The sequence below is a fragment of the Cygnus atratus genome, chromosome 4 (genome assembly GCF_013377495.2).
Source record: "Cygnus atratus isolate AKBS03 ecotype Queensland, Australia chromosome 4, CAtr_DNAZoo_HiC_assembly, whole genome shotgun sequence".
NCBI classification, from domain to species: domain Eukaryota; kingdom Metazoa; phylum Chordata; class Aves; order Anseriformes; family Anatidae; genus Cygnus; species Cygnus atratus.
Genome location: NC_066365.1, coordinates 66,685,923 through 66,713,433, shown reverse-complemented (window position 1 = coordinate 66,713,433; position 27,511 = coordinate 66,685,923). Strand labels below are relative to the sequence as shown.

Below are 27,511 nucleotides of genomic sequence, written 5' to 3'. Positions count from 1 at the left end.
TCAGCTCAGTTCAGAATCCAAGCAAGCAGACAAGCACAAGCCTTCCCTGAGAAAGCTACTGACTGCAACACAGTGTGGGGGTTCCCAATTTTGCTTTGCAAAGTGCCCATACCTGGCTGGGAAAAGACCTTCCTGGGAGATAAAAGATGTTCTTATTGGGGCTTGTGGTGCTATGTATGAGCCCTCAGCAGTGCAAATTCGTATTAGTTCTATATTCCTATTGGAAAAGGAACAATTTTCCCTAGGCAGAAACGTCCTTAATACTTCTCACTGCACTTTCTAGGAGATGCTAGCAGTTTAGAAATACTACATGTACTATCATCCCATCCACCACACAGCTAGTCATTTTCTTACAGAAGAAAATGGTCAGAAATTTCCCATCAGTAAAAATGCATTGACTGTTCTTTTAAAAAAGAATAATAAAAAAAAGATACCGTCTTGTCCTTCACGTGCTTGGAAATGGATTCCAAAAGGATACACTCCATTATATTTCCAAGAAGCATAAGGCTAACTTAACTGTAGCTCACCAGTCCTCTTTCATGCCTTTTTGTGTGTACTGTTTCCAGTTATCAGGAAACAACAGAAGTTTTGATAAAAGACTGACAGCAGCCTCATAGTCACTCCACTAACACCCTAAGATGAATCCCATCCACCCCCACCCCCCAACCCCCACCCAGATTTTTAAGAAATTCAGCGTGAATATAGCCTGTAACCTGTTGCTCCCCAGCACTGGTCACAGTCTCCTTTCCAAACTGTAAAAGTTTGGAAATGTAGAAGTCTGGAAGCAAGCTTCCCTATGAACAGGGAGGAAAAAAGTTATTGAGAATTTCGTCTTTTCCATTACGTGTCACTAGGTTCTCACTCACTATCAGGCACATTTTTTTCAAAAACTTCCTTTTTCAGCTAGCACATTTTTTTGGAATCCATTTTTATGGAGAGCAGCTCTTAGGACCACCTTTGGGTGTTGGCTGGTGAGAAGCTCAACATGAGCCAGAGAAGATGTGGATGCCCCATCCTTGGAAGTGTTCAAGGCCAGTCTGGATGGGGCTTTGGGCAACCTGGTCTAGTGTGCGGTGGTGTCCCTGCCCATGGCAGGGGGGTTGGAATTAGGTGGTCTATAAAGGTCCCCACCAACCCAAACCATTCCATGATTCTTACCATTTTTAACGTTCCTTGCTAGATTTTGCTAGATTTAGCTGCAGCTGGACATTGTCACTTCTGATTTTGTCCTTAAGTACTCAAACAGTGCTTTTACATTCTTCCTTCACTGCTTTTCTTTGTTGCTGTCCACCTTCTTCCTAGACCAACCCTTGGTGAAACCTTTCTTCGTCCCACTCACGCAGTCTCCTGCAACTACGCAAAAACATACTTACCTAAAGGATTTTGAAACAATGTAGTGGTGAACACAAATATGATATTAATATGCAGACAGACATGTATACACAAACCAAAAAAAAGAAGCTATACTGTTTTTTTTTTTTTTAAACAGCCCTTTCACAGCACTTTTCCACCTTGCTAAGAGGTTAGCTACAGTAGCAGAGAATTTTGTACAGAAATGAAATAATGAAAAAATCTGATTGCCAGACATGTTGAGACCTGTGTCCATCTGCTTCAGTATCCTTCATACAACAAGGGCTAGCAGATGTGTCAAAGTAAGACAAGTTCATTGAGGACAACTATAGGACAACGTGGTCTCAGAGAAACCAGTTTCCTCCCTTCAGGAAGGATGTCATACTATAAAAAGGCTGTCTGATGTCCTTAAGTGTGTGGCTTTATGGTTTTTTCTATTTTGAAGTCTTTTTTTAAATTTTAATTTCCTCTAATTTGTCATGAGATTTTCTCATTATCTATTACCCTTTTTTGATCCTATTAAGGTTCTGGTTTCAGTGATATCAAGAGACAGCACAGTTCAGAGGTTAATTGTGCCTTGTATTTAAAAAAGTACTTCCTTTTTTTCCATTTTAACTGTGCTCATTTTTAAATAATGCTAAAATAGAAACTGGAAAAAAAATCAGTTTAAGATAAAAACAAAAGAAAAAAGAGTGAGTTAAATTATGACACTCAATTCTTTCCTGTAAGCCTTGGGGAAAACTTGATGGCACTGAGAAGTTAATGCAAATTGCCACTGTTAAGGTTAGATTAGAAAGAAAATTTAAAAAATAACTCTTTTAATCAGCTCCTCAGCTGGTGTGAATCAGCTTAGTTCTCTGGGAGTTATTGAGCCTGAAGTGATTTATATCACCTGAAGATCATGCCCTTTGATCTTTAAATATCTAATCATTTTTATGAATCTCCTGTGGTCTTCTTGTAATGTATGTACATCTTTCTTAATCCACAGCGTACAGAACTGGACACTCTACTTCAGCTGAGGTCTCACCTCCTGCTTCCTATATATGATCTACCTCTTCTTAAATTCCCAAATCAAATTTATCCCTTTTTTGCAGCAAACACTACTGATCCCTATTTAGTTTGTGAGCATCATCACTCAGTCAGCAACTCCCCATGTTGCTCCCCAATAATGCCCCCTCCTGGTTTACAAACACTTCATGTATTTTGCACTCAAACTTACTGGCTTTCATCTCACTGATTTCAAACCACTTATGTAATTAATCAAGACCATTTTGAGTTATAATTGTGTCCTTCACTTTCATTCTTTCCCCAGGAATTGCCTCCTACCAGCCAGGGACTATCCTTTCTACCTACAAACTCAATTCTGTATCAGTAACATTTTATTCAAGGAGCCTAACAAGTAGTGCAATACTGCAAATTGCTGGCCATATGACTACCTATGGGACTCACTATTCCAAAGCTCAAAATCAAAGATTGTCAGATCTAGTTGGCTATTTCAGCTCATCCCTATCTTTAATTACTTGTTATTAATACAGTCATCAAAATTCACATAAAGACCCTTACCCTGCACCTGGGCCAGGGCAATCCCAAGCACCGATACAGGCTGGGCAGAGAATGGACTGAGAGCAGCCCTGAGGAGAAGGACCTGGGGTTGTTGGTTGATGAGAAGCTCGACATGAGCCAGCAACGTGTGCTTGCAGCCCAGAAAGCCAACCGTGTCCTGGGCTGCATCAAAAGCAGCGTGGCCAGCAGGGTGAGCGAGGGGATTATGCCCCTCTGCTCTGCTCTCGTGAGACCCCACCCGGAGTCCTGCCTTCAGCTCTGGGGCCCTCAGCACAAGAAAGACATGGATGTATTAGAACGAGTCCAGAGGAGGGCTATGAAGATGATCAAGGTACTGGAGTACCTCTCCTGTGAAGACAGGCTGAGGGAGTTGGGGTCGTTCATCTCAGGGAAGAGAAGGCTCCAGAGACCCCTCACAGAGGCCTTCTAGTACCTAAATGAGCCTACAGGAAAGCTGGGGAAGGACTCTTGTCAGGGGGCATAGTGATAGGACAAAGGGGAATGGTTTTAAAGTTAAAAAAAGCATTGATTTAGATTACATAGATATAAGGAAGAGATTCTTTCCTCAGAGGGTGGCGAGGCACTGGAACAGGCTGCCCAGAGAGGTTGTGGATGCCCCATCCCTGGCAGTACTCAAGGCCAGGCTGGATGGGGCTTCGGGCAACCTGGGCTGGTGGGAGGTGTCCCTGCCCATGGCAGGGGGGTTCGAATTAGATGACCTCTAAGGTCCCTTCCAACCCAAAGCATTCTATGGCTCTATAAAGGACCCAATGAAGGTCTTATATTCCTCTGGGCCAGTAGCTGGGCACCTGGTGAGAAACCAGAAGATGAGATAACAGTATCTCAAGTGGCACTTCATGTTTAGACAACTGAATTGTTCTTTTTAAACTTCCCTACCTTATCATAAATACGTCATTTAATGCGTCGGTGCTTGCTTATGCCTGGATTTATGTGAAGGATGCTGCTATAAAGAGGAAGACTATACTGTAGCTATACTCTTCTTTTCTGAAAGAAACAGTTTTATGCCTGCAGTCTACATTTGCTTCTGACAGCTAATGAGTCAAAGGAGAATTGTTCAAAGCTACTTGACGTATGCTATAAAAAAGTCTTAAAAAGAACTGAGCATACGGATCTCATCTCTGCCTGCACGCCTTCCTCTTGCTTGGAGAAAATGCCGAACTGCTTGACATATTCAATAATAAAAAGTGCAGTCTCTCTATTTTCCGTGTCAGCCAGCAACCAGAACTATTCCTGTGGACATATACTGTGCGATGCAGGCAGTAATTATTTCTTTCAGAAAGATCCAAGGAGTACAAGTGTAATCCTGCTTTTCATCCTCTCTAAAAACCTTTAGTTGTGCTCTCCTACCGGGATGTAACTTATCTCCCTCTCTCTTCAACATGTACTTGGAGGTTTAAAAGCAACCTATACGTTTCTCTGCCAAGAACACACAGCTGACTCCCTGTTGTATTCCACACAGATGTAGATGTTGCTATCTGTAAAATGTCACGATGCCTGGAAGAAATTAGTTCCTATGCAGAACAGCATACTCATCCTGACCCTACAGAAGGCATAACAATGATCCACAAAGGAAAGTACTTCAAAGAATGAGCTGGGGCATATCCTGTTTCTTTCATCACAAATATCAGTCCCCTGTTCATCAAAAGGGTGTGGAGCTGCTGGATTCTGTTCCACTGCTGATTAAACAGTGACAATCATCATTTGTAGAGGAAACAAACAAAAAAGCCATTTCCCATTAAGTGTGCACATTTTAGAATAGTATTTCCAGCCAAAGCTGATTGCCTGTTGACAAAATTACAAAATATGTCTGAATTTTACAAAGTTAAGCCTATAATCTACTGAAGTGCAGAGGTGGAGTGCTGCGATAGACGGGCAATGGCAGTAAAAGTGTTCAAAAGGACCTGAACCTGTGTTAAGGCTTGATCCTGTATCTCAAAAAAATTAATAGCTCATTGCCTTTGCAGGGCCTTAATAATATGTTTTGTTGTATCATACAAAGCATTGTGTAAAGCTTACCACAGCAAGGTATACAATCTGGGTTCCAGACCCAGTGGAGAAAAGAGGTGATTTGTCCTTTTTCCATTACACCAGAAGGTGGTTGTAAATAAATGAGACATGGGAGCAGTGGGGCTTCCCTTCCAGCTTCGGAGGTACCTCTGCCCCCTGTGGGCAGAGCAATGACCAAGGGTCAGGTTCCAGTGTGATGCACTGAAGTATTTTCCACGGACCTGGCTCCAGATTGATAGTGATGTGATAGATCAGAACTGGAGCGTTCTTGAATGACCATCAGGTGGCATTTATACTGGCTTAAAGTATTTAAAGTTAGAATCTCTCTAATCTTTCTCTGAGGTATTGCTAAGTGGTGTCACTAGAAGTTCTTTCTCCTATTGCTCCAACTACAAGCCAACTGCTCGGTTGGCTGTTCTTACAACATCAACACCATCCATCTTCTTTCACTCCCATCATCACATTAATGCTTCCTAATTTCTTTATAACTCTCTCCAAAGCTCTTTCTTTATAACCCTTTCCAAGCCAACATGAAGCAGTATCAGAAAGAAACCACGGTAATACAAACTGAAGGAACTCCTTTTTATAAATCCAAATAAACATTTTTCTGAGTAAAGCATCAGTGTTTAAACAGGAGTGTATCAGTGACAGACACCACACAAATAAGCTTTACAGGCTATGTGTCAGGTGCAAACTGATGTTAAACATCAATAAATGTAGCAAAAAGCAGGAAAGATGACAAGCTCTTATGCAGTAAGTTGAGCTACTAGTAATTGCATGCCTGAGACACAATTAACAAGGTAACTTTGGCTGTGCTCAGCCAGCACCCTGCTAATCACCCTTTTTTGCTGAACATCTGTAAGCAAACCAGCACTTCTATTATTTTTAATGAGACACCTGGTATTTAGTAGTTAGCTACTCATTAAGTTTTATACTACTCTTTTGGGGGAACAAAGTTCATAAATATTTTTAAACATCTTTTTCTATCACAATATCTATTTACCTCGTAAAGTTGACTTAACAAGAAAAAAAAAGGAAGAATTCACAGAAGCCTAACCCTAACTGTACCATAAACACACTTCTTCATGTAAGGACTCCTAAGGAGACAGTAATTTGTATCACTGTGCAGCATTTTCCTGTTTTGGCCACTACGGAGATTCCAAGAGGCCTTTGAAAAGGGAACATTGTGACATTTCTATCTATTTATCAGGAGCGATCATAGCACAATTCAAGACCTTTTTACTCACTAGTAGAGGAGGGTCAGTAAGAACTGCCCTTCTTTTCCCATCCACTAGAAGACCTAGCACAGCACAGGCATTTTCAGAAAAGAAAATGGTATTTCAGAAGAAAAAAAAAAAAGAAGTGCAACATTACTTACATACACAGTTTCTTAACAACAATTTGCATTTCAGATTGCCAAGAAATGACTTGAAATAACCTACTGTCTTCCATCTAATCAGGACAATTATGAAAATAACACCATTTAGCTGTAATATACTTCAATTAAATTTACACAGAAGAAAGATCCTGGAGACAATTAAATACGTGTTAGATTTTGAAGAGCAGAACACAGGAACACCCTGGAAGAATGATGTAGGAACCAATTGCCTAAAACATCTAACAAAATGCAATGCAGTCACAAGCCTACTCTCCCTAACGCTGCAAGCAGCGATCCCAGGCCCTTCTGAGCCGGGGTATCTGCAGTTGCTGCAAGGAGCAGCTTTCTCTGCAGCTTTCTTTTTCAGTTCCTCCACCTGCTGGCTATGCTGGAAAGCAGCACAGCACCAACACAAAAACATCTGGTGCCAATAATTCACACCAAGGTACTTCCACAGGCCATTGATGAAGCTTCTCTATTCTATTTTTTACTGTTAAAAGTGAGATCAGAGACAACCTTGAGACAAAACACTAAAACACCACCAAATGAAAGGGCAAAAATACCTGGTCATTAAAACATTAAACTACACTCACTGAAAGCATTCCCTATATTCCAAATGTAAGGAAGGATACAACTGCTGAGCTAAACTGAACAGAAAGGGTCATTATGTTCAGATCATTGATAATATATGATAAGATAATATATTGATAATATATGATAAGATTCACTATAGGATATATGTAAAGTCTCTGAAACAATCTGAGAAAACATAAATAATAAAACAGAAGACAAAAACAAGGACCAAAATGATTAAACTTTTACTGTTCCATAGTAAAACAGAGATGATGATAGCAATATCAGTACTGTAATTCATGATGGACCAAAGGCCAGTGAAGACAGCACAGATGCTGCAGAGTAAAAGCATTGTCTCTGGGAAGGTTTCAGAGAAAACAAACAGACAAAAGTATGATTTAGTGTCAAAAGATAGGCACCTTGAAAACTCTACTGTCTCAATATTTTGTCCCTGAGAAAAGGCCAATTTTCCCTTCCTCACTCAGTTCCACATTTAATCACTGCATTAAAAAATACTTGCATGAAGCCTGTAATTTGAAGGAAAAAGACAGTCATACACAGCTGTCATACCTCTGTGTACAACCCCCACACAACATCAATTAGCTGTGAAGGCAGTTTCCTTATTGCTACTACAGCAAAACAATCACCAAAGCACTCAAAATCCAGGGCAGTCTTTCTGGGAGAAGATTGTTTTGTCTTTGTACACGGTACCTGGCTAGCTGTCAAACAACAGGACTGACTGGCAGCTTGAATGACGGTGTTTCCAAAACATGGCAGGTGTACGCAGCTTCAGCAGCCAGCTCTTTGCCCTTGAGCACGCACAAGCACCACACACATGGTCAGGGCGGCTACCTGGAAAACTAATGCAGATGGATCCAGGTATCTGAAACATTAACATCTATCTTTCCTGTTACAAAAATTTGCTACAATGCTCCCACTGCAAAGTAACCTGAAGCTAAACTCACCTATATAGAGCTGCTGAAACCTGTTATAACAAAACTGGACAGGGAAGAGGGGAGATGGATTGTCATTGCTAAGCAGATTTCATCTGGCAGTATTTTAGTAGCAGCCCCTTAGAAGTGGCTTAAAGCAGCAGTTGGAAGATGGTAATTGAGCACTAAAGCAGTTAAGTATTTCTACCTGAAAAATATGAACGTTAAATTATAATAGGAAGGAACCACAAAAAACTCAGGAAGTCCAAATAACAGTATTCACTAAAAATTACAACACACAAAGACCAGTCATGAAACCATTGCCATGTACGCTGCTGTAACAAGCTCCAGAAGATGAAATGCACCAACACACCAAAGGAAAAAGATGCTCCTTACATGTTCAGCGTGATACTACAACAGGTAAAGGTGATTGTGAAAGGTATTCCTTGTAGTAACATGATGGCATTATATTCTGTTTCAACTCCCAAGTAATTACAATTTTTCTATGAAAATATTCTTTCAATTATACAAATTGAAGTTACCAGCAATAACAAAAGATAATAGTGCAGGTGTCTAACTTCAGTTGATGCTGAATGTTTAGATACTTCATTGGACACCTGTCCCAACAGTTGTTCTAGCTGTCACTTGGTAAGACTCAGATTTTTTCATCTCTGTTGACTTTGAAATATTTGCCATTATGATGCCTTCAGCAAAGCTGATGACTGCTCACTCTTGCTTATTTTATATCCTAGATGAAGCTAGATTTCAGCTTACAAATGCATGCCCTTAAGACCATTTAAGTGTTAATTATCATTTACAACTTTGAATCTGAACAAACAAGCCCCCAAACTCATGAGCAGCATGACTTTATTACAAAGCATGCCTAGAAGCCTGTATTTGCTGTCAGACAAGCTGTTAAGAACTCCTCGACGGGCTACAGGCTACCTAATAACATAACATGAAGTAACTGACAGTAACTTCATAAACAGACAATGCAAATGATACAAACAGAAAACTGAACTGGTTTGAAATGTGCCAGAAAATAGACTGTCCTGAAGATACATTCAGACATTCCATAAGGAAAATACGGTCTTGTGATTTCATTTCAGTTTTAGTGACTTGATGAAAAATGAAAATTCAGTCCTTTACTGAGGTGTAAGAGAGAAAGCAAACTCAGATTTTTTGTTATTCTATTTAGAATATTCAACTATAGACCATTTGAAACTGTAACTCTTCTACAGATGCAATTACAAAATCTCTAGATCCCAGTATTTCTATGATTACAATCTGTCATCCAACTCTTCTCTCTAATGCTCTCACTCTCGTGAAGTATCTACAACAGCAACCGTTTCCCCTCTATAATGAAAGGTTTCAAATAAAGCTAAATTAACTAATGGGTAGTGATGATAACAAACCTAGCAGTAAAATGACACTGTCACATCAATCATTGAGATTTTATGCTCAGATGCCTTGTGGGTAAACAGGTTTTTATTAAGAGTAAAACTGATCCTTACTCACTACCAGCTTTCATCTATTGCCAATGTCAATTATCATATTAATGCCATTCTAAGATGGTGGATCACAGACAAAGCAACAAGATACAGCATTGATATAAAATAGAGCTTTTTTAAAAGCTTTTGGCAGTTACCTTGAGATTTACATTTGAAATTATACAAGGCTAACATTTCTACCCAAAAATGAGGGGGAAGAATGTTCTCTTACCACTTTTCCAAAGAACAGGAAAGTACAGATTTGTTGGATGGCTTGCCACCTGCAGCAATGCCAAACTGAAAGAACAGCCACCAGGAATCTGTGACAGAGCTGTATGTTGGTGAGTTTAGGGAACTGGGTCTATACAACAGAAGTAGTGTACTATACTAATATACTAGTTATCATAGCATTGCACAAAGAAAAACAAAAGTTAGTTTTAAATTTAATACATTAGTCTTACCACGTGTGTATTTGTGACTTCAGTGAGTCAGGCATGTATTTCATTCCCCTTTCATTGGAAAAATGTAATTAAAAACCAACCTAGGTTAGCTGTTATCTACCAAGAGCCACTTCTTCCAGGATCAGAAGAGAAATGGAAGAGAGGAACATGACACTTCAGAAAGTTCTTTGCAATTTGTTGGCTGAAAGCAAAGGAAGTAAATAAAGCGGCTTTGAAACTTTTGAAACCCTTTTCCAGTGTCATCTTTCACTGTTCATTTGCTTGGTCTTCAATTATTTCCATTCTTTGTGATTCAGAGTCCCTGTGCTCTTACAGAGTTCTTACATGCGTTAGTTACCCGTAGTCCTAAACCTACTTGTCCTGTAATCAGTTCCTATGCAATTTCTCTAACCTCCATAACTTCCCAGGAAGTTATTCTTCAATCCAACAATCCTTTTGTTGGACTAGGTCTGGCCAAGAAAGGAAGGATAATAATTAGCGTTACTCCACAGTAAAGAGGCTGTCACAAGTCAGAAGTGAGTGAAGCCTATCCACTTCTACTCCCAAGAGACCCTGCGAGTAGTAAAAAACCATAAATCATCCTGGAAAGTATTGAACAAAACAACTAAATGTTAGGGTTTGCAAGTACATCACGTACATCTGATGTGATCAAGGACTGTGAAGAGTGTAAACTTTTTGCACTTACACAAATGCATGTCAGACAAGCCATTCTTTTACAGAAAATAAACAAAATCCGAAAGTATGTATACATTTTACTGTAACCTTTCCATGTCAATAATAAAAGAATTAAAATACAGGAGAACTTGTAAACCAACTAGAAAAATAAGATACATAGAAATGAGAAAAAAACTCCAAACTTTACAGGTCTTCATGCACCAAGTGGTCCCAAAGTCAAATTCAGTTATGCACACAAACCTAAACATAAGTGGCAGATTTTTATCACTGTATATGTTTTTTCTTTTTAATAGTCTGAGACTGTCTTAACTCCTCAGTCCCATGAGCATATGGGCAAGATTCAGAAGGCAAAGCACAACCATTCGGATGATGAATGAAAAACCAACAGAGGCGTGTTTTATATGCTTCAGCTGAAAGGCATCGTTTTACTTCAGGCTTAGTTTTCATTGATGGCTTCTTTTTTCTCCAGTCACGAATATGAACTCTCCCATTTAGAACTAAGATTTAAAAAGAAACAAAAAACGCAGCTGTTAATAGACAGCCATGGGAAATACTGGAAAAAATGCATAGTGACAGTCAGCAAATAACATTTTCTACAAATGGATCACTCAGTCAACACCAAATGTACCATTTGTACAGAAATAGAAAGATGTGCACAACAAATTGAAGTAATATAGAGATGGTCTAAAGAAAAATTGATCAATTGCCCTGTGAGATGTTTTACCATCATGCTGAATAGTTTGAGGCACCTTTTTATCGTCCTCATAGAGGGTTCATAGACATGTGGTTTTTTTTTTTAAAATATATCAGGTAAGATAATTTCTACCAAAATCCTCAGAATTTAGATTGCAAGTTCTGAAAAAAGTTTGAACTTTAAGAACTATAATCCTTTCCTTGTTCAACATTTCATTACTCTATATTCAAACTCTAATTACCAGCAAAAAACTAGTTTAAGTCTAATACTGTCACTACACAGAAATGCTCTTGCAAAGACAATGGTTCAACTGGCACAAAAGAGCACTGCACCAAAGAAATGACAAGTCTAATCCTTCATATGAATGGGATGGGTAGCCACGATGGTTTGTTAACAAAGATTTGGTACTGTTTAAAAAAATAAAAATGAAAAAGTAAATTAATTTAATGAATTAGGACCGTAAACTGCATACACAAACTTCTGAACCTCTATCAACTCCTTAAACGTGTAAGGAAATAAAAGAAAGTAAGAGAAAAAAAAGGAGATGACAAAAAATGGTGAAAGCGAAGAGGGAAGAATCTGCCACTTCTAAGTTGCCATGTTCTACTTTCATATTCTGCTTCAGTATGACTTTCTGTATCACAGTCTTATAGCTTGGAATATTTAACTGATACCATTTTGCAAAAAAGAAGTTCAAAAAAATATTGAGTCTGACGAAAGTTTAATATCACACATTCAAGCCTGGATGAATTTATCCTTCCAAGTTTCCTTGTGATGCAGAAATAGCTCTAAACTCATACAAGGCCAATCCAGAAGTGGGTTCAGTGCTTTAAAAATCTCTCTCAGACTTAAAATAAGCATATCAGTAGATCTCATTAGATTATTAGAACTCATAGATCAGTTACTCTTGTGTTTTTTCTTTGTGAATGCATGCATCTATTTGTGATGAAAATAAGAGCTCTACCCATGTTTTTCTCTGTTCTCTTTGGCATGAACAAGGTCCTTCCACAACATACACTAGCAGAAGTCTCTTGTTACAATGACGGACTACTGAAGAAAACAATCAAACGTTGGTCTCTATTGAAGTCCCAGGCACTTTCCACATGATGCAAGTTACTGAGAAAGATGTAGTCTTAGTCTTTCTTCAGAGGTAACATGCAGATAACATCCATGACAAATTAAAAACAAACATAGAAAAAAAACACATACACAAACACCCCCCATACCACATTATAACAGGGGACAAGAGGGGAGAGAAGAAAAAAAAAAGTAGATAACCCACCACCATCACAGCAATGAACAAAGCAAGCCAGCCACAAAATTGTGCTACTGAGCTTTTTGAGCCATACTACCACAGACTATAGAAATACATCAAGCTTCACAGTTACAGGAGGCTAGTTTTATTTTGTCATCAGCATTTATACTACAGGGCTTGGTAAGGCCAGACCAAGTCTGGATTAAATGCTTTAGCAAACTTTCTCTCCATTTGACTGCCCCGTAAATCATCAATACATTATAAGAAAAGGAAAAAATCTCCCTGGTCAAACAACAGTATTAGATTAGCCACTTTAACTGAAGGGCTGTCTTTTCAGACAAAATTGATCTAGAAAAGCTGATTGCCTTACCAGTCTTATTCAAAAGGAAGCTTTACTAACTGTATCTCGGAGCAATGAAGGGGCACAAAAAAATACTCATTTTTCCACACTACAATAGTAACTTTTCAGTCAAGTTTAAAAGCAAAGCCAAACAAATAATGCCTATCTACTCCTTACCTTCAAATACTTGATGATTGTTCTTGAGCAGTGTCTGTAAGCCTCCATATTCACTCTTCAGCCTCTTTAAAGTCTCTTTATTTAAATGTTCTGCTACTTCTCTCAAGGAAAGGCTTTCTGTAATAAATAATGGTGTAGCTATAAAAATGTGTATATCTAAAATCCTTGAAAACCCTAACTTTTGTATAAATTAACAATTATGAACAGAATCTATGAATTATATAGAAGTACTGTAACAACTTTGTGTTCCCAATATCACAAACATAAATTGTATATTTTATATTTATATTGTCTGTAAAATGGCAGTTTTCATTCTACAGGTCTCAAGTCAGAATTTCCACAGTAAGACATATTTTTTTCTTTCCCTGCTTTTTTTTTTTTTTTGCAATAATCCTCATTGTGCTAAGCACTGTTTACATACACGTAGTAGAAAGTTTACATGCATGTAGTAGAAAGAAAATGACTCATTCTCCTTTAACAGTAGCACATAATTGCATATAACATAGCATATCCTGTAGCATATAACAAACTACAGTGAGTAAATAATAAATATGGGTGCAGGAAAATGAAACTTACTGAGTGCCTATAAAATAAACTGCAACTTCCATTCCTTTTCACTCTAATGCTAAGCCAACTAAAAATTCCTAATCATGTTGTAATTAAATGGCACTTCAAAGCACTTATTCAAGAATTATAGCTAGTTATTCTGTCACTATCCAAAAATAAACTTAGATCCTCCCCAACTTAGATACTTAGATGCAGAGTTATGTTTAGTGAAACAGGGAGAAGTTCTGTTTAAGTTGATTCTGCCGTAGTACTCAAGTATAGAGTAAAAGAAAAACAAGCAGAGACATGAGTTTCAAAATACACTTATGCGCCTTATTTGCACCCCAGAGTGCAATAAAACATTGTATAGTAGCAAAGTGTGTTTTTTTTTTTTTGCAGGTCATGGTATTTCCTAAAGTTTATTTCACTTACTAAATTTACAAACATGTAAATTCATTGGAAAAAACACCCTCCACCAGCAAAGGTAAAAGGTAACGGAAAGCATTGCCAGAAAGACAATCTCACCTCCTTGATTCCAGGTATTCATATTTCCACCGTGAGTATTAGAACATGATTTTTGGGGGACCGCATTTAATAGCAAATTTGCCACATTCAGAACCACATCATCTACAAAATCTCGAGGGAGGGCAGCACAATTTCTGATCTGTTCTACTTTTTCTCTGGGTTGAAATCCAGGCATCCAAATTCTACCAGCAGTTTCCATTTCATTTTCAGGAAGTTCTGAGGCTGCTTCTTTGCATACGTCATCAGAGCAATCTTTTTGATTAAATCCAACTCCTCTGTCACATGCAACCACAGCACAAGTCTGACGATTATGAATATACTGTGTTATTTGATTGTCAATCAAAGCACATTCTGTAGGTGGATAGGTCCTGTTTTTTCCAATAAGGCACACCTATCTTAGCAGAAATAGGTAAATCACTATTTGTATCATAGTATTTAAACAGCCCCCCAGCCAGACATAAAACAGCACGTTTTATGAGATTTCTAAACCAAAGTACAGGAGATATCCACTAGAACTCAATGCTCATTAACACCTCAGGGCATTTTTAAGTTTAGTTTTCAAATACTGGTGCTACAGAAGAAATCCAGTAACCAAGGCATAATCCATCTTTTTGGCCATACAAGCACAGGCCAAAGAGAGCTCCTGACTCTCAGATTATTTACAAAATTAGAGCTAAACACCACTTTCTACTCCAGAAACATTTCAGTTTGAATTCCATGTGACATGAAAAACAGCAAAGTTAAATAAAATTAACCAACATAAGCTGATGGAAAAACAAAGGCAGAAAGACAGTGTAAAAATTTTCCATCTTACAGACAATTATAATAAATAACCATAAATCCTTTCACTCTTTCTTGTATTTAGGATTGTAACCTACAACGTTAACTTTAATATAGCAGATTACTCAAGAAACCCATGAGTATTTTTAATCTATCTTCAAAGCATATTATCTGAAGCAATGCAACTGACTATGCTCCAATCTCGCAAAACAATAATGAAGAAATATCACAGAATCATACAACTGCTTGGGTTGGAAGGGACCTTAAAGATCACCTAGTTCCAATCCCCTTGCCATGGGCAGGGACGCCACCCAGTAGATCAGATTTCTCAAAGCCCCATCCAGCCTGGCCTTGAGCACTGCCAGGGATGGAGCATCCACAGCTTCTCTGGGCAACCTGTTCCAGTGCCTCACTGCCCTCTGAGTGAAGAATTTCCTCCTAACATCTAAGATAAATCTCCCCTCTTTTAGTTTAAAACCATCCTCCTTTGTCTCACTTCATCCTGCTCGGCAGGGGAGTTGGACTAGATAATCTTCAGAGGTTCCTTCCAACCTCGGCCACTCTGTGATTCTGCGTCCTATCACTAGCTGCCTGAGCAAAAAGTTGTTTTTTTTTTTTCCCTTTTTTTTTTTTTTTTAAACAAGCCCCGCTTCAGACAGCATCTTTAAAAATAAAGATAAAAGCCCTACAGAGTCCAAAATTACCCTTTTTGTTGATGGAATTCTAAGGCAGTCTTCTTCCACGTGAAAACCACATACAGATCCCACTTCAGCAACAAAATCAAGATATTCTCTGTACTGAGTCTTCTTGCTTTGTCTTCGGCTGTATTTTCCATGGAAATCAAAGAAGCAACATGGCAGCACAAAGTAGCTACACGAATAGGAAGACCTATGGGAAGGATAATGGATAACTGCTGAATGGAAAGTTATTTCAGATAACACACATACATTTAAGAAATAGCCCAGACACAGGCAATGATGGAAATTTTTATGAAGGTGACAGAGCTTCACAAAGTACAATTTATATGTTCCTCCAGAAAATTTATTAGTATAATCAAAGTCACTGTTTCATGAAGTATTTGCTATAGCAAACTACTGTACCAACACAGTCTGCAGGACTAAATGTCTAGGTATCAAACTATTGCAGCTGGTTGTGATAAGCAGAACAGTTCAAAGAAAGGCAGGACTAACAGTAATTTTTTTTTAAAAAACTAGATTCATGTCTAAGGAATAATACAAAATTCAGTTTGAACTTCAAAAGCAAAATGCTGTACTGAATTTCATGAGAAAAAAAAATACTATTTCTGTGCTTCTCCACAGCAAAAAAAATATTTTGTAAAAATAATCAATTGGCATCACAAAAAGCAAAACTTGTAAGAACACCTGATGTGGCTGCAAAAGCAGCAATTTTCACCAAGCACGTATAGGTAATTATGTTTTTATTCCTTCCCTCCTGTTTCCCCACCTCCACCAAGTACCTGGCTGCAATTACAGGTATCCATGGTGTTAATTCATCTGAATGGTTTCCTATCAGCCAATCAGTATCTGGAAATAGATGACTGTCACCTGGCATGATAGAGGATTCCTAAAAAAAATTAAATAAAGTTGAAGATTTATTACAGGTTTCTTTAGATTTATTTGCCAATAAAGCACTAAACAACAATATATAATCCTACAACAGGAAAAATACAAGGTGAATGAGAACCCACAGAAGCCGTCAATATTATTCTCAGCTTACAGTTTTGCCAGGCAGCATTTTTTTATAGCTACAAAGAATTAATTTAGCAACAGCAACCCACATCATGTTGGTCAGACAAAGAGTGGAATGATAAGTCTGATGAAGGTATCTGACATCCTAAGTATACGTTAACAAATCTTATACATTGATTATGATTTCTTGCCATTCTCCTATCACATGTATTTCTGGGCCCAGTTTTTCAGAGACTCACTTCATTTGCTATGTCTCAGTCTCACACAGTAGGGAAGCTGTGTTCTGATTCATTGCTATCTTCTCTTCTTTCACAGGCATTTCCTAAATTAAATCCAAGTATACAGAACACCACTTTTCAACCTTACCATTTGTTTATAACCAACCTAATCCAGCCCAACACTTTTTTTCTTGTGTACCTTGCCAGAACGTTCTCATCCAAGTTCCTCTCTAAAAACATGTAAAAATCTGCCAATAATTATTGAACATATTTGAAGAATAAACAGTCCTGTTTCAAATTCAAATCTCTAAATAACTTTAATAATAATTCTGAAAATGATTCCTTGACTCTCATTTTATATATAGAATGTATGCCAAATTCACACATATATGCAAAACAGTATCTGTACAGGAATTCAAAAAAACTAATAGGGAATTTCAGAAAACTCAGACTAGCTCTAATTCCATCCCAATTGTCCTCAGACTAGCTCTAATTCCATCCCAATTGTCCTCTTCAGAGAGCATTGTTTTAGGTGTTTTAAGTATCAATATGGTATATAATCATCTACTTGAAGTACCAAATCCCTCTCAATTTTTACTTATGTATATAGATTTCCACATACGTAACAAATTTCCTTTTGCAAGGTTGGCATATGTTAAAACAACTGTTCGATAAGTGTTTTCTTATGGTTAAGCAAGTTACTCTTACATTGTATTTCAGTTTTGATTATTCAATTTAGGCATAGCGTGAATTATCAATGTTGTACTCCACATTTTGACAGTAACCCATAATCACATTTGTATTTGCTATATCTGACAGCAGTTTGGTGATCCAGAGCGCCACCTCTTACATTCATTTATATCGTTAGTATTGGCATTGAATGTCACAAATGCCAATATCCATGCTGCAACTCATGCTTTAAATTAAGATCAAAACAAAATTAACTTCTGATGGTAACAAAAGGCTGTGAGCAGGTGCTTTCTCCTTCTGTGGCTCCCGTGGCTATGGGAACCTTGCAAAATCATCCTTCCTGATTGTTATCCAACTCCCTCCCAAATAAATTTATAGTTTCCTTCTATACGTATTTTGGATATTTTTATAGTTTGTCTGGCTTTTTCAAGTGTTCTCTGTGAACTATGTTTTATAAAAAGTAAAAAAAGTTTTTTTGTTGTTGTTGCCTCATGCTGCAGAGTGACAGCTGATGTTCAGAAGCTTCCCTGTGAGCCAAGAAATTTGAGGAACTGTAAATAGTGAGGCTCTAAAATGAAACAAATATACAAAATTCAAAGATTTCCACAATACAGAAAAAGGGGCAGAAAAAGGAGTACGTTACATGAAGGAAAAAGAGAAAGTGCTGTTTGGTATGATCTCAAGTGACTTGATATAGCACAATAGGAATGAAGGAGTACTAAAGCTTCATGTTTTGGATTGTTTCTTGAAGCCTTTCAAGAAGATCTGATTGCAGACTGCAAGAAAGGAATCTGAAAGTTTTGGCAGTCTATACGTAAAATGGCAGGGTGGCAGAGAGAAGGCTGCACAACATGACTGTTCCACCTCCCAGCCATGAAAGATGCTACTCTTTTGTTGATGTGAAGTTAAGTTGTTAGCATTTAAAGATTTGAACTGACTTTCAACCAAACCTACTAGAGAATAGCTATGGACAGAAAAGTATTTTAGTGTATTGGAAGCTGACAATTTTTGAGGGAATAATGTGAGAAACTCCAGGAGTCTAGAGAACAAGAAACCAGGAACACTTCACCTCCAAAGGACAATTGTTCATCACTGCCACACTTAAACAAGCATCAAACGAAAACCAGCTAGAGTTGAAACAAATGTGCCTGTGCTCAGATTGTTCCTGTCCTCATAAAAACAAGAATGGAGAACTTGAAATACAATCCCTCTTTCAGGCTCATTTTTCTGTCCATTTTTTTGAAGGCTTTTAATGCAACAACTTACCACAACGTCAGAACAGCAGAGGAATTGGCTCCTTTGAGGTTCAACAATTTTGTCCCAAAAGAGTACAGAGCACTATAAGATCAGAATCACTTTCAGAGTGGTTCTGTTATTAATTCATGAATAAAGTACTCACAACTTTGGAAACTAACATCTTTTGTGATGTACAGAAAGTGCAAATGAAGATGCTCACTATTGAACTTCCGTAAAAATCAAGGATTGTTTCATAGTGTGCATGTCTGCACAAGCAATAAAAAATCATGCTAGTGTCCTCAGCTGAAAAACAAAGTAAATTGCAAATAAGCAAGCATATGATATAGCATTGCTGTATTAATCCCCTCTACATCTTACTTTATAATCCTTTAGGACATGAATGGCAGCATACCAAACCCACACATTGCTTTAGACAATTGTCAGTAACCCAGTGTTTTTAATTACATTTGCATCAACACAGTCTGAAGCAATGAACAAATGAATAAAGTTACAAATGAATGAGATTGACATACATTTGCGTAATACCTCTAAATGAGTTTCTGGTCCATACATGTCCCATATTTTTCTTCTCCTCACATCAATTCCTCTACCAGAGTGCTGAAATATTTGAACAAAGTATCATTTGTAAGTACCAATTTTAGTAGAAATTCTCAAACAAGCTGACTAAATGTACATATTAGCATATACTACTTCAGTCACACTAAAATTTGGACACATAATGAAACACAGCTTCATCATTTCAGGAATAAATTGAATACTTCTAATCCCTTGTTTCCCTTCTATACCAGACTAGAAAGAAAAGGATACATTAAAGATATAACTACATTGATAATTGATCTGGGCATACCTATTTAGATTGCTCTTGAAAATCTGGCTCTCAACTTTTATGGTATCTTCCCAGAAGTGGAAGAAATAACAAATAACATTTTCTGAGACTGACTGACCCAACTTTTCTTGACTCTCAGTGACTTTTTTTTTTTTTTTTTTTTTTTTTACTATTCTCTTTTCAAAAACTATGCCTCAAGAAATTGAATTTTGCTGTTGCCACATTTTCACTTCCAAAAGCACAGTATGTTGTTAGGCCTTTTCAAAATAAAAAATCCTAGAATTGCTTTCAAGAGATATAGAAATCCATTTTAAGTCCTTGATGAGTAGATTTCAGTTTTGATAAAACTAACTTTATGAAAAACATCTAATCTAAAGGCTACTGCAAATAAGAATATTTATGTTAACATTACCCATTCCTTTTTAATAGATCTACAACATGACTAAATCATATCATTACTTTTTCTTTTCCCTTTTAGTTTCTTACCTCAGAAAAAATAAATAGCCTTCAGGATAATCAATTTCACTTAAAAAAAATAATAATAATTAAAAGGTTTCTAAAGCTCTGCTTTTTTTTTTTTTGATAACTAAAGAGTAACAAAGTCTTGTTCTAATGACAAGAATTAACTGAACTTTGATTATTTGCCTGCCAAAGGACAGCAAAACAAGAATAACGAAGATATCTTTTGTCTGTTTGTTTTAAAATGCACTCTATTTACCCCTTCATTGCTGAGAATATGAACCAGTAGACCATTTCCACATCCAAGATCTACAAATGACTGTTTCTTGGCCAATCCTTTTTCCTTTCTCTCTTCTCCCCAGAGAATCTAAGACAAGAAAAGAAAACATTTTAGGCTTACACTCTCAAATTTCCCTGTCAGAAAGCAGTAAAAAGATGTATGAAATGAAAGGAGAATGCTGGGAGACAATGAAGAAGTGACAGAAGACAGCCACAGCACTCAAAGAGAAAGCAACTTGAGAAGGAAAAAAAAAAACAAAAACCACACAATATATTCAAACTGCTAATGGAAGGAGTAAGATTATGTTTCAAAGTATTGAGCATTTTCCAAGTGCTAAGCATCCTCCACTCACTTTTGAGTGCCTGAAGTTGAAATTAATATAGGTTGGGCTAGGGAAAGCATAAATGTAAAAATAAGCTGCTGAAATAAATGGCACAAGAGATTAACATGAGGAAACAGCAATCAAATTTCCAACAGTATCTCCACATGTGACACTACAGAAGGCTTTATATCCACTGTATAAAAGAAAGACTTGGGTGCAGAGATGAAAATAAAAAGCAAAATGTCCTTTGTAATCAATTGGCTATGAACTGCAACATCCCTTTTTACAGCCTAGACAAGAAATTGTAATTTACTTTGCAAGAGTCAGCTGCCCCAAATTCTGAATCAGCTGAAGTGGACCCCAAAGCTTTTAGTCCAGTTCTAGCCCGTGCTCTGTACGTAAGTAGTTACTCCTACACAGTTATGCAATTTGGAAATTGCTAATCTTAATAATAGGATATTTGCAGCATACGGATTAGTCTCCTCTTACTCCTGTCAAACTCTTTTTTGCTCAATGAGTGCGTCCTCTAGCTTCTCAATTCTTATTTTCCCCATGAATAACAGAAATTGTCAAGAATATTTAACCACAAAAATTAGTATTTGTAACATCGCTACTTGTCAGTTTAGACAGAGAAAAAGAAGTTCCAGATAAACCATAAGATTATATGGTTGTGTTTATATTTTTGAATGTAGCAATCATTGCACTTCCACACTCCAGACTAACCCAGAAAACTCTAATCGCCTCCTGCTCAGATCACACCCATCCTCCACCCCTTGATGAGTTTCTTATAATTCAAATTGAACAGGTACTTCTCTGGTAATGTGACTAGACAGTAGGCAACGTTTATATGACTGCAGAGTATAATGAAGGGGTCAGATGACCCCTCCTCTCATCATATCAATTTAAGTACTGTAAATTGATATTAATTTAACACTGGACCTTTTGTCACTCATTTAACATATTTCTAAGTAATGAGTTATTATATATTCATATCTGATTATGGTTATGGAGGTTAGGTTATCAATATATTAAGCTTTCATTTATACAAGCCAGTTATTGGATCACCTTAATAACTTTTGGAAAGTTACTTCTACTTCAACTAAAAAACATTATGACTGTAAACAAACACTGTCTTGCAAATTTTTATGCACAACTTCTTCAGCAGTGTCATTAGAGAATTTTCCCGGGGCTACAACTATTATAATTCCTCATGTACATGACTTAACTTTCTGATTTTCAACATTCAACAACTACTACTGTCATGGTGGGAAAAAATGATAAAAGTCTATTATATAGCTCTTTCCACAAGCCAACGTCATGATGATCATTTATCCAGTGAAGTATCTTCTGTCACATCAATACGATATTCAAGGTTTTGAGAGCAGCCTGTGTCAGTTAGGCTTCCTCAGACAATCTTAAAAATTTTTATGGGGTAAGGAACTGAGGTTCTAAGTTTAAGCAAACAATTAGCAAACTAAAATAGTCCTCAACGAGATCTGTGAGTTAACTTGTTTACAAATACTGATTTAGAGGAGATTCAACAAGTGTCTGCATTATACTTCTAGGTAGATATACCCTTACTGCACTCTAGATAGCAGTCAAAATATTGATGTGCCTACATAGTGACAGTAGCTTCCCATCTCCAAAATGGACAGTCTAATCATTATTTCTTTGGTACGTTAGTGCTTTTTGTTCTAACCACTTTAAAACAAACAAAAAAACTACAGCTTGTCTGTGACATAAAAATCCTATGACAGAAGACTGGAAGTCTTCAAAAAAGTGTTAATGTTCCTCTAATTTTAATTTTGTTACTGTGCTTATTTTTTGTGGTATGCCACAGTATTAAAAAAAGCTTTTCTTTTTTCCCCCTTGATTTGTCATATTAAAGGTTTTTTTGTTTTGTTTTTTCAAATTCTGTTATAAAATGCTTACTTTTTGTAATCAGTTACTGTATATAAATCCCTGAAATGCCATTGAGGGTATTACCAAAGAAGATCCTAATACAAGCTCAATTTGAAGCTTTTTGGCCTTTGAGCCACAAATTCCACTTTGGGTTCAAGTTATGCTTGAAAACACTGTAATAAAAACTTACCAGCAAGTAAGTAGCAATGGCAACATCTTCATATACAAACTTCTCAGGATCTGTTACTTCAGGCCATACCTTCAGGAGAAAAAAAAAAAAGAGAAAAAAACTATTACTTTCTGTGCCATCTTAAAATACTGCAAAGAGAGCTCAGAATGATCTGGATACTCATCTTCTTCAATAGACTCCTACACTTCATGCGTTTTGAATTGAGTAAAAATATACACAAAAAATGTAAACAAAGACTAAGATTTTGTAAGTCACACAGAAGTATATTGGTATAAAGGATGTCTACTTTCAGTCAACAGAGTTTCCAAGAATGTTACAGCTCCATATGCACACCTCGCAAGTAACCTGCTGCATCTGGTCTGCAATAGGGCAGGCATCCTTTTGCTTATTCTAATTCTCAGAGCAAAAATATTATTCCTCCTGTTAAGTGCATCATTGTTAATTACAGTATTCATAAATTTATTTTCAAAACATATGAGACAGAATTATCCTGGCATAACAGAAGAATCAAAACATGAAGCAGAAATTCAGAGAAAGTATAATCCCTATTTTCTAAGTAAAAAATTGAGAGGGATTAAAACGTTCAACGCTACAAAACTACTGCAGAGCTAAAAAAAACAAACACCCACTACCTCACCCACAATTCAAACACACTTGTCACACATACCTTTTTATTAGTGGAGAAACATCAACAGGGAAAACTTTCAACATTTCCACAATGTTTTACAAAAGCATTTACCCATTTCCTTGGCTGTATCTTAAGTTTGTTGCATAATTATGTATAACATGTACGATGTAATATTCATTACATCATACAAGATTGTCATTGTCATTTTTAGGAGTCCCCAGGACTAAAACATTGCTGCTCTGACTCAGAAAGGCATATTAATGCATCTAAATGTAAATACAGCAATAGACATTTAACCAGTGTTGCTTCCTGACTCTTTGATGCTTTGTAGAAGGACATGCTATACTTATGCTTTATTGTGTGGATGATTTAGTATTTCCATCCACTGACCTACTGCTTTTTTCTTTTTTGAAGGCAAACATTGTGGAACATGTCTAACACCACCAGGTATTTAGTGTGAATTTGGCTCAAAATTTTCCAGTTCAGTTCTTCCAAATACTATAAAAACTACTTTTTTCCCCACATATGCAGTAAAGACTAAAAAACAATCCAACGAACTATAGTGCATAATTTTTAATTAAACTGATTCCTTTATTAAAAAAATTGGAAGAAGCAGTTTCAGGAAACAAATAACAGAAAAAAACAACGGCAGGAAAGCATGTTATTACTACATTTATTGCCAAGCTTACCTTTACCATCTCCTTGTATTTTTCTTTAAGTTCTTGATAAACGTTGCTGTACTTTGCTACAGAAATGAGTGAGAGTGTACTTCTAAACTCACTGTGCTTTTGCTCCACAGACCACTTAGCCAGTTTGGACAAAAGTTCATTTCCAAGCCATGCTAGTTTGGGGTATGTAATTCCATCTGAAAACCAATCTTCTGAAGACGGAGCTACAATAGACACAGACCTTAAAAATAAAAAACTTTGATGACATGCAGTGCATTCACAACTCGCTAACTCAAGGGTAGAGAAAATAAAGTGGAAAAAAAAATTGGAAGATCAAAAAAGTCATGAGTACGCCGACGAATAAGTAAACAACGCACAAACAAAAGGAAAATAAAAGTGAAGTCACTGAATAATAAAACAGTCTTTCCTAGATTTTGTTAGACAGCTCATTATCTCCTAATTCAAACACCATATGAGAGTCTATGCTAGATTTACTACAATGACCGAAGACTCACATACGATAACCTGATTTACCACAATATTCCAAATGCTAACAAGTGAGTACCTCATGAAAACAAACCAAAATTAGAAGCAAAATATATTACCAGTTGGTACATTTCACTATTTCCCGATCTCTAAATTTATTTAGATTTTGTTAGTTATGTAAGCTGTCAGCATGAACAATTACATCTTCAACGCTCATGACCAAGGTGTCCGCACATTTTAATGACTGAAGCTTGGCAGGTTCCAAAGAGCAATTCCTTTTCATCTTTCAACCTTACTAACACCAACAGAACCTGACTTCCACCACAGACATAGTCATCTCCTACTGATGAGGATACACATACCACATACATGTACAGTAAATATATTACATTTGAAGTTGAAATAGATTTGTTTTGTGTTGATTTTGGTATTTTATGTATCGTTTTTAACTGAACACTATGCACTGAGATCATGCCAGTAATGCCACTTGCTAATCACTCAAATTATAAAAAACCAAATCACCTGGACACCAACACTAAACCATGATGTGATTCTTACAATAATTCGGGTTTCCTTCCACTCTCACTTACCATTCTTTATCTTTTATGTGCGTAAGCTGAATTTGATAAATATTGCACTTTTTAATCTGGTATTTTCCTTCCCTGTTTTTCTCCAAAGGCAGAAAGGTCGCAGTTCCATTGTAAACATCTGAAAAGATATGTAAATAGTGACATATTATTATTCCATGGTACAAATCATCCTGGTTAGCACCAAAAAAAAAAACCACAACACTTTTGTTTTCTTACTACGTTAAGTGTATACTAATGAGGCAAGATCAAGGACAACGATGAACTTTAAGAATTCAAACAGTTTAATAATTTCAGACATCAAGCACACTGAGAAGCAGATCTACTCTTCGCACTCCACTGCATGTTGCTTTCCAAAAGATATAAAGCCGATCAGCGAGACTATTCAAAATCTATAAACATAACCATCTGAAAATCTACAGACATTGAGATTTTCTAGTATAAAACTGCTGCTTTCCCCTATTACACAGTAATCTGGGATGCACGTTTCAAGTTAATGGAGACTTACATACTCAACCTTACATTAGATAAACAATCAGAGCAGTATTACGAAGTATTCCATAATAATATTAGTATCACTTTTGCTGTGTTCAAACACAGGATCTACTCTGAGATTATGATGAAGTATAGCTGCTCTTCAGTTTTAGCGCCATCCAGATTTCCCAATTAGAGCTCCTGGATGTAGCCATTTGAAAAATAACAACATACAGTATACTAATTTAGGTATGGATAGTGTTTGTATCTCAGAAAGGAGACTTCCTGAGAAGACCTGTTTTTAGGTAAAGGCATGTGTACTATTAAGTTATGTTCAGCAGCCACCCTACTGATCTTAATATCTATCACCTATGGAATAAAATGCTTATGCTCAAGTTCCAAACACCACAGATTTTGGAAAAGTTGAGATGAGCAGAGTAACAGCTGGCCATGCCCTTCAGTGCTTCTAACATATTTCAAGAAGATATACTGCAACTTTTAACATGTTACCTTTTCTAACATTACTCATGCATGTATCAGTTAACTCCTACACAAAGGAAAACAGAGAGGGAGAGAATACATCCTTTTGAAACAACTTACAAATAAAAACAAATGAGACTGCAGTGAAACACAAGTGGCATGATACAATCTACTACTCACATGCTACTACTTTTTACCATCTTAATTTACTCCCTATATCCTTCCTATAAACTTACTCTAGAAGGATTTACTCTATTCTATATGGCACATATGTATGCATTATTAATCTATGCACTAGTTAAAAAAAACAACTCTTAGCAATGCTTATCCAAGGGGATTTCTTTAGAATAACATAAGTTCCCTATTTGAAACTGATCCTTCGCTTAACGTCAAAACTGACAACTGCAAATCTCCAAACTATGAAAATATTACATTGACAAAGAAACCAAAATACTGCGGACTCCAAAATTTTTGAGTGAGATGAGAATGAATGATTAGCAATAGAGCAAACATTAAGTCTTGCTTTCTCAGCCTATCCTTTATTAACCCCCTCTCAGGGTTCCAATATCTCCTTCTATTTTAAACATATTAATAAAAAAAAATCTTCTAGACTTTTTCCTGCACATAAGCTTTCCAGGTGTAGCTCAGGAACATCACCTTACAACATCAAAAGAAAACAAACCTAAAACATATACTGTTTTGAAGGCTTCATAGATACTGAGAAGGAATTTTACACAGTAAGACTACTCTAAGTCCTAGCAGGATTTCCTGCAGTGTGGTTCCACCACAGAATGCAAGTACCTGAGAAAAGAAAAAAAAAAAGCCACGCTTCATCTTGAGGCAAAACCAACAGCATGCAAATTGACACATGTAATTCAGACGTGATGAGCCTGATGCAATAGCTGTCTATGTAGTTTTTAAAAACTCACTGCATTTTCAAAGGCTACAGTCACTCCTTGCAGGCTGTCGTTAACAAGCAGTGTTTCTGTGGGGGAAGCTTCTGAGAGGAGGCCGCACGACGTGCAGTCCTTCTTGCCTCCCTAAGGGAGACGAGACGATGAGCCATTTTCTCCCCCCTCCCTCAGGCCCTAACCTCCCCAATCAAACAGAGGGGGTGCCCAGGGCTGGGGGCTCACCTTGTACCACCAGCTCCTTCGTCAGAGGGGCAGGGGGCCCGGCGGGCCGCGCCCGGGGCAGTAGCGTCCTCAGCACGGCGCGGAGCTCGGAGCCCGGCCGGCCCCGGGCCGTGAGGGAGGGCGGCAGGTGCCCGCTCACCTCCCTCCACAGCCGGCCCAGCTCCGCAGCCCCTTCTTCTCTCCCTCCTCCCGGCACGGCGGTGAGGCGGGGAAACCCTTCCTCGCCTTCCCCGAGCAGCACCGTCCCCTCTGCATCGATGGCGGCGCCGCACAGCCGCCTGTTGGCCACCTGCGGCTTCTCCAGCCAGACGCGCACCGCCGCCCAGAAGCCGCCGGGCAGCGCGGCGCCGCCATCTCGCACCGCCGCCGTACCAACCGGTCCCATAGCCGCCTGCTGGCGTGGGGGGGAAGGAGGCGGGACGGGGCGCGTCC

At 37.6% G+C, this 27,511-nt stretch overlaps 1 protein-coding gene across 1 annotated transcript; it reads right to left on the bottom strand.

The window, feature by feature from the left end:
* Nucleotides 1-8,536: 8,536 nt before the first annotated feature.
* Nucleotides 8,537-27,510, bottom strand: TRMT44 (tRNA methyltransferase 44 homolog). Its single transcript, XM_035547310.2, has 11 exons — nucleotides 27,080-27,510; nucleotides 24,993-25,110; nucleotides 23,938-24,157; nucleotides 22,621-22,689; nucleotides 20,186-20,293; nucleotides 19,167-19,238; nucleotides 16,245-16,351; nucleotides 15,472-15,655; nucleotides 13,988-14,378; nucleotides 12,917-13,033; nucleotides 8,537-10,947 (listed from the first exon to the last, which is right to left on the bottom strand). The coding sequence occupies exons 1-11, from the start codon at nucleotides 27,462-27,464 to the stop codon at nucleotides 10,715-10,717; spliced, it is 2,004 nt and encodes a 667-aa protein (XP_035403203.1). The 5' UTR covers nucleotides 27,465-27,510; the 3' UTR covers nucleotides 8,537-10,714.
* Nucleotide 27,511: the final 1 nt, after the last annotated feature.

Coding starts and splice junctions, on each gene's coding strand:
- TRMT44 (XM_035547310.2), bottom strand. CDS start 27,464: ATGGGACCGGTTGGTACGGCGGCGGTGCGAGATGGCGGCGCCGCGCTG. Junction 16,352..19,166: donor GACCAGAAACTCATTTAGAG/GTATTACGCAAA, acceptor AATTTTTTTTAG/GAATCCTCTATCATGCCAGG. Junction 13,034..13,987: donor GAATACCTGGAATCAAGGAG/GTGAGATTGTCT, acceptor TATTTATTACAG/AAAGCCTTTCCTTGAGAGAA.